At 47.8% G+C, this 7,500-nt stretch overlaps 2 protein-coding genes across 23 annotated transcripts in view; both read left to right on the top strand.

Moving 5' to 3' along the window:
- caskb (calcium/calmodulin-dependent serine protein kinase b) overlaps positions 1–4,505 on the top strand; it is a 74,605-nt gene extending 70,100 nt beyond the window's left edge. For all 14 annotated transcript variants that reach the window (XM_079883088.1, XM_079883082.1, XM_079883089.1 and 11 more), the window contains one exon: positions 3,566–4,505. In XM_079883088.1, coding sequence (XP_079739214.1) covers positions 3,566–3,742 — 177 coding nt within the window. In that variant the 3' untranslated portion in view covers positions 3,743–4,505. The remainder of the gene's footprint in view (positions 1–3,565) is intronic.
- A 437-nt stretch (positions 4,506–4,942) lies between these two features.
- The window catches only part of LOC307165461 (ubiquitin carboxyl-terminal hydrolase 9X-like), a 56,718-nt gene continuing 54,160 nt past the window's right edge, over positions 4,943–7,500 (top strand). For 3 of the 9 annotated variants that reach the window (XM_079883077.1, XM_079883078.1, XM_079883076.1), the window contains exons 1-2: positions 4,959–5,318; positions 6,626–6,811. The gene's annotated coding sequence lies outside the window, so the exon portion shown is untranslated. Of the gene's footprint in view, positions 5,319–5,614; positions 5,742–6,625; positions 6,812–7,500 lie in introns of those variants that run through there. The other 6 variants (XM_079883075.1, XM_079883071.1, XM_079883073.1 and 3 more) reach the window with 5 other exon arrangements.

The raw sequence follows: 7,500 nt of genomic DNA, 5'->3' as shown, positions 1-7,500 counted from the left end.
AGAGATCGTTAATATAGTCCAAGTGACTCCAGTGGCTCAATCTTAAGTATATCAAGCGACGAGAATACTTTTTGTGCGCAAAAACAAACAAAAATAACGACTTTATTCCACTATTCATATCCTTCTCTCTGGGCCTCGTAGTGTTTTTGCGCTGCGCGTCTGTGTTGCACGTCATCACGCATCACACACATGACCAGCTTCGGCCAATAGTGAGCCTACGTGGTGATGTGCAACACAGACGCGCTACGCTTAAACACTATGTGAAAAGACCCGAGGCCCAGAGAGAAGGAAATGAAAAGTGGAATAAAGTCGTTATTTTTGTTTGTTTTTGCGCACAAAAAGTATTCTCGTCGCTTGATAAACTTAAGATTGAGCCACTGGAGTCACTTGGACTATATTAACAATGTCTTTAATACATTTTCTGGGCCAGCAAGTTTCAGTCCCTTAGAAGCCTATGGAGGAGTGATCCAGCACTCAGATTTCATCAAAAATATCTTAATTTATGTTCCGAAGATGAACGAAGGTCTTACGGGGTTGGAACAACATGAGGGTGAGTAATTACTGACAGAATTTTCATTTTTGGGTGAACTATCCCTTTAATACAGTGCTGTTGTTACAACTCTCAAAGAGACAATAAATAAATATCGGTTCTGTATATCAGTTATCGGTCGATCTCTAGAAGTGTGATTGTTTAGTGATCAGTGTTGTGTGTGTGTGTGTGCTCCTCCAGTAATGTGTGTACTCAGTGCTGTGTGTGTGTGTGTGTGTGTGTGTGTGTGTGTGTGTGCTCCTCCAGTAATGTGTGTACTCAGTGCTGTGTGTGTGTGTGTGTGTGTGTGTGTGTGTGTGTGTGTGCGTGCTCCTCCAGTGATGTGTGTACTCAGTGCTGTGTGTGTGTGTGTGTGTGTGTGTGTGTGTGTGTGTGTGCTCCTCCAGTGATGTGTGTACTCAGTGCTGTGTGTGTGTGTGTGTGTGTGCTCCTCCAGTGATGTGTGTACTCAGTGCTGTGTGTGTGTGTGTGTGTGCTCCTCCAGTGATGTGTGTACTCAGTGCTGTGTGTGTGTGTGTGCTCCTCCAGTGATGTGTGTACTCAGTGCTGTGTGTGTGTGTGTGCTCCTCCAGTGATGTGTGTACTCAGTGCTGTGTGTGTGTGTGTGTGTGCGTGTGCTCCTCCAGTGATGTGTGTACTCAGTGCTGTGTGTGTGTGTGTGTGTGTGTGTGTGTGTGTGTGTGTGCGTGCTCCTCCAGTGATGTGTGTACTCAGTGCTGTGTGTGTGTGTGTGTGTGTGTGTGTGTGTGTGTGTGTGCTCCTCCAGTGATGTGTGTACTCAGTGCTGTGTGTGTGTGTGTGTGTGTGCTCCTCCAGTGATGTGTGTACTCAGTGCTGTGTGTGTGTGTGTGTGTGCTCCTCCAGTGATGTGTGTACTCAGTGCTGTGTGTGTGTGTGTGCTCCTCCAGTGATGTGTGTACTCAGTGCTGTGTGTGTGTGTGTGCTCCTCCAGTGATGTGTGTACTCAGTGCTGTGTGTGTGTGTGTGTGTGCGTGTGCTCCTCCAGTGATGTGTGTACTCAGTGCTGTGTGTGTGTGTGTGTGTGTGCTCCTCCAGTGATGTGTGTACTCAGTGCTGTGTGTGTGTGTGTGTGTGTGCTCCTCCAGTGATGTGTGTACTCAGTGCTGTGTGTGTGTGTGTGCTCCTCCAGTGATGTGTGTACTCAGTGCTGTGTGTGTGTGTGTGTGTGTGTGTGTGTGTGTGTGTGTGCTCCTCCAGTGATGTGTGTACTCAGTGCTGTGTGTGTGTGTGTGCTCCTCCAGTGATGTGTGTACTCAGTGCTGTGTGTGTGTGTGTGCTCCTCCAGTGATGTGTGTACTCAGTGCTGTGTGTGTGTGTGTGTGTGCGTGTGCTCCTCCAGTGATGTGTGTACTCAGTGCTGTGTGTGTGTGTGTGTGTGTGCTCCTCCAGTGATGTGTGTACTCAGTGCTGTGTGTGTGTGTGTGTGCTCCTCCAGTGATGTGTGTACTCAGTGCTGTGTGTGTGTGTGTGTGTGTGCTCCTCCAGTGATGTGTGTACTCAGTGCTGTGTGTGTGTGTGTGTGCTCCTCCAGTGATGTGTGTACTCAGTGCTGTGTGTGTGTGTGTGCTCCTCCAGTGATGTGTGTACTCAGTGCTGTGTGTGTGTGTGTGTGCTCCTCCAGTGATGTGTGTACTCAGTGCTGTGTGTGTGTGTGTGCTCCTCCAGTGATGTGTGTACTCAGTGCTGTGTGTGTGTGTGTGTGTGCGTGTGCTCCTCCAGTGATGTGTGTACTCAGTGCTGTGTGTGTGTGTGTGCTCCTCCAGTGATGTGTGTACTCAGTGCTGTGTGTGTGTGTGTGTGTGCGTGTGCTCCTCCAGTGATGTGTGTACTCAGTGCTGTGTGTGTGTGTGTGCTCCTCCAGTGATGTGTGTACTCAGTGCTGTGTGTGTGTGTGTGTGTGCGTGTGCTCCTCCAGTGATGTGTGTACTCAGTGCTGTGTGTGTGTGTGCGTGTGCTCCTCCAGTGATGTGTGTACTCAGTGCTGTGTGTGTGTGTGTGTGTGTGTGCTCCTCCAGTGATGTGTGTACTCAGTGCTGTGTGTGTGTGTGTGCTCCTCCAGTGATGTGTGTACTCAGTGCTGTGTGTGTGTGTGTGCTCCTCCAGTGATGTGTGTACTCAGTGCTGTGTGTGTGTGTGTGTGCTCCTCCAGTGATGTGTGTACTCAGTGCTGTGTGTGTGTGTGTGCTCCTCCAGTGATGTGTGTACTCAGTGCTGTGTGTGTGTGTGTGTGTGTGTGCTCCTCCAGTGATGTGTGTACTCAGTGCTGTGTGTGTGTGTGTGCTCCTCCAGTGATGTGTGTACTCAGTGCTGTGTGTGTGTGTGTGCTCCTCCAGTGATGTGTGTACTCAGTGCTGTGTGTGTGTGTGTGTGTGCTCCTCCAGTGATGTGTGTACTCAGTGCTGTGTGTGTGTGTGTGCTCCTCCAGTGATGTGTGTACTCAGTGCTGTGTGTGTGTGTGTGTGTGTGTGCTCCTCCAGTGATGTGTGTACTCAGTGCTGTGTGTGTGTGTGTGTGTGTGTGCTCCTCCAGTGATGTGTGTACTCAGTGCTGTGTGTGTGTGTGTGTGCTCCTCCAGTGATGTGTGTACTCAGTGCTGTGTGTGTGTGTGTGTGTGTGCTCCTCCAGTGATGTGTGTACTCAGTGCTGTGTGTGTGTGTGTGCTCCTCCAGTGATGTGTGTACTCAGTGCTGTGTGTGTGTGTGTGTGCTCCTCCAGTGATGTGTGTACTCAGTGCTGTGTGTGTGTGTGTGTGCTCCTCCAGTGATGTGTGTACTCAGTGCTGTGTGTGTGTGTGTGTGTGTGCTCCTCCAGTGATGTGTGTACTCAGTGCTGTGTGTGTGTGTGTGTGCTCCTCCAGTGATGTGTGTACTCAGTGCTGTGTGTGTGTGTGTGTGTGTGCTCCTCCAGTGATGTGTGTACTCAGTGCTGTGTGTGTGTGTGTGCTCCTCCAGTGATGTGTGTACTCAGTGCTGTGTGTGTGTGTGTGCTCCTCAGGACGAGTCTCTCCAGCGGCTCCAGAAGGAGTCCGAGGCGCTCCAGCGCTCATACGCTCATTACTTCGATCAGACGGTCATCAATAACGAGATCGACGACACCATCCGCATGCTGGAGGAGGCCATCGACCTGGTGTGCAGCACTGCGCAGTGGGTGCCCGTGTCCTGGGTGTACTAGCCACACACACACACACACACACACGCCACGGACTACCAGTGCGGAGTGTTGTATATATCTATACATATATAAATATCTATAAATATGAATATATAAGTCATAGATATGGTCCTGTACTAATACCGAGGGGGTTGATGACATTTTATACTGTTTTCTTTTTAAATGTACGAGACGGCGTCTCTGAGCAATGATGAGCACAGTCTGTCAATCAATCCTTACCTGTGGGCGTGGCTTCGTGACTCCACCCACTGACGGTGTACAAGCACAGCTCACACACACACACACACACACACACACACACACCCCTCTGTTTACAGTAGGTTTGCACAAGGGCAGCTCTTCCTCGGTTGCTCCTCTTCCTCGATGTGTCCGTGTCTCTCCCGAATCCGAACGGACACTTCCCTCATTCCCTGTGTTAGTGACGTGTTTGTAAATGTCCTGGATTTGATTTTTTGTGCGGAAACGGGGTGGAAAATATTCATTCCTAGATGGATCCTTTCAGAAAATGTGCTGTCTTAAAAGAGTATTATTGTTTTACTCCTGAGAAAAACCGAGAGGATTTTAATGTGTGTAAATGTTTCAATGGTGCGTTCCTTTTGCGGTTGAAATGAAGTAGTGTGTGTATAAACAACTGAACAGACTGTGTGAACTCTTCATTTCATATTGCCCTGTGTAAACTCCTCTGCAAAGGACAAAACTGCTCTCCGATATGTTTTTTTAATCTATTTCCTTTCATGTGTTGAAGAAGTAAATTGCTTTTGAAAACAGGTCATGCATGTTGTTTTTGTCAGTGATGATGATTTAAAACTTAAACTTTTATTTATTGATATAGCACATTTAATATGCTCATATTTCTCCAGCAGATGGTGCTGTTCCACACAGTTCATCACGTGGTGTCTCACACACAACTGCATCCAGGAACACATCTATATATACAGCCCTAACTGAGTGTGTGTGTGAGTGTGAAGTCAGATATCTGATGTTTTATAATGCAAAGTATGAAAGCGGTTTCAGTTGGTTTAATAACACAGACAGACAGAGTTGGGCTTCTTTATTATTATTATGGAAATATAGAGCAACTTCTTTCGAATGTTTTTCAAGCAAAAATCATCTGATGGTGAAGCTCACGTTAAGACACGTGACAGTGTGATGACGTCATCGTCTTCCGGGTCTTGTGCTCGCGCTGTCACTCACTGACGCCTCCTGCTGGAATAACAGAACAACACACACACACACACACACACTGTCTGATCAAAACTCAGGTAAACATTCACACCAGCAGCCCCGGAATCCTGGCCGCGAGTCTCAGTGGTGTTGTCTAGGTAGGCAACACACTACTCTGAGGCTTTGAGACGCGGCCGCGGGCGCTGAGGGTCCGCGCGGCATTCTAGAAGAACCGAGTATCAGTTGAGCATTAAAATCATCCACACCGAATCAGTTAGTGTTGGGTGGGTGAGTGAGTGAGTTGTGTGATGGACTGGGCTAGCCCGGTGACACAGGAATAACGAGCGATAGAAGCAGCGGACGCGCGTGAACCCCGCGAAACACACTGACGGACTGCAGGAGCGCGCCGCGGGTGAGCGATGAGTGACGTGTGTTTCTCATGGTTAAGAGACACTGCTGCAAACATGAGCTAAAAACAACAACAAACAAACATGCGCTCACGCGCGAGACACACTGAGAAATGCGCGCGTCTGACACGTTTATCCGCTCCTATGGACCGGTTTTTTGAGTGTTTGCGGAGCAAAATGGCTGCTCACACACACACACACACACACACACACACACACACACACGACTAAACACAGACTGAGCGGCCTGTTTTGAGCTCATGTGTGCGGTAAGGTTGACATGATGATGATGATGATGATGATGATCAGTGAGAGAGAGTGCGCGCGAGCGTCGCGCCATTTATGAGGTGGAGCAGCGGTTAGCATGATAGCACTGATGCTAACAGGCCTCAACAACACCCGCACGAGCACAATGACAGATTGTAACTGTAAGCGCCACGAAGCGTGCTTTTATGCGGGTGTTTGACGGTGTTCGTGTTTGTTTTGTTCTGTTTGTCTGTGCTGGAATATAAACGTTAAGAATGCGAGCGGAGCGCTAATGCTAATGCTAACTGTAGCGGTTTCAGAAACCGGTCTTAAAAGTGATTCTTTACAACATTAAATTGCTAATAATGGCTGTCATGTGGACGTCTGTCTGTAAGAGATCGGTGTGCATCTGACAGGAGTGTGGTGCTAATGCAAGAAGACTGTATTTAGTGTGAAAGCTCTATTGATCAGCGCTGTTTCCTCGTGAAGGTGATTGACAGCTCGTCATGTTGATATTTACACGCGACATGTGTGTGTTATGAGCCTCTGATGGAGAAGAGGAACATGTTTCATAATGAAGTCTCGCTGTTTTATGTGCAGTTTCTCCGAATATACAGTTGAGAGGATGGACTGCATTTGAGCCTTTGATATTGATATCAGATGTTTCTGACAGACGATGGAGGGTTTAATCTTGTTCTCTCAGAGCTTCGAGGAGCCAGATGTGCCCGTGCTCATAAACAGCGGAATATGTACTTGTAAAAGACCACATTTATTTAGTCTAAATTCCCTAAATAGTAATTGGAAAATGTTTATTTTCTGTAATGTTGCATTAAGTTATTTTCTACCCGCTGTATTCCTCTGAGCTGCATGTGCATTATTTAGATTTGTTTTATACATTATAAGTGCATTTATTTATTTAAACTTTTTTTATTTGATTTAATTTAGTTAGGTTTGGTTGTTTTAGTTTGATTTATGTCTGTATTTAGCAGCTTCGGCCCCTGAGGGCCCGTGCTCAGATCTGGATGAGTGGTTTATTTGAGATGTTGTTGTGTTTGTTTCTCTTCAGAGGACACCTGTGTGACAGGAAGTGTGTTCGTGTCACTTCCTGAACGCCGGCGCTGAAGCGTGTGCAGGACTCTACACACTCGCTGTTCTGCAGGACTCTACACACTCGCTGTTCTGCAGGACTCTACACACTCGCTGTTCTGCAGGGCCGGTCACTGGTGTCGAGGTCCAGAACTGGTGTGTGCTGGTAAGGCATTATTCTGGACATCAGAGTTCCTGCTCTTCATCTCGACCGGTTCTCTGTATTAGTGAACCCATCTGACCCTTATAAGTGCAGCAATACACACACACACACACACACACACACACGCATGCACGCACGCACACACAGACACACACACACACACACACACACACGCATGCACGCACGCACACACACACACACACACACACGCATGCACGCACGCACACACAGACACACATACACATACACAGAGACACACAGACACAGACACACACACACAGACAGACACACACACACACACACACACACACACACACACATACACACAGACACACACACACAGACACACATACACAGAGACACACAGACACACACACTTTATATTGACCAGTGGAGGGTCAGGACAAAAACGTGTCTGATGATGTTAACAGACAAACTGTTCAGCACAGAACAAACGTTAGTGTGAGTGTGTGTGTGTGTGTGTATGTGTGTGTGTGTGTGTGAGAGAGAGAGAGTGTGTCTATCTGTGTGTGTGTGTGTGTGTGTGTGTGTGTGTGGACGGACGAGAGCAGCTGGTGTTCAGCGGTTAAAGTTAGCAGCGGCATCTGATCCGCACAGACGTCTGACTGAACTGAACCAGTTCAGTGTGTGTGTGTGTGTGTGTGTGTGTGTGTGTGTGTATGTGTGTGTGT

Source organism: Squalius cephalus (assembly GCF_949319135.1).
Source record: "Squalius cephalus genome assembly, chromosome: 10".
In the NCBI taxonomy this organism is placed as follows: Eukaryota; Metazoa; Chordata; class Actinopteri; order Cypriniformes; family Leuciscidae; genus Squalius; species Squalius cephalus.
Note: the sequence above shows the minus strand (reverse complement) of the source record. Positions and strands in the feature narration are given on the sequence as shown.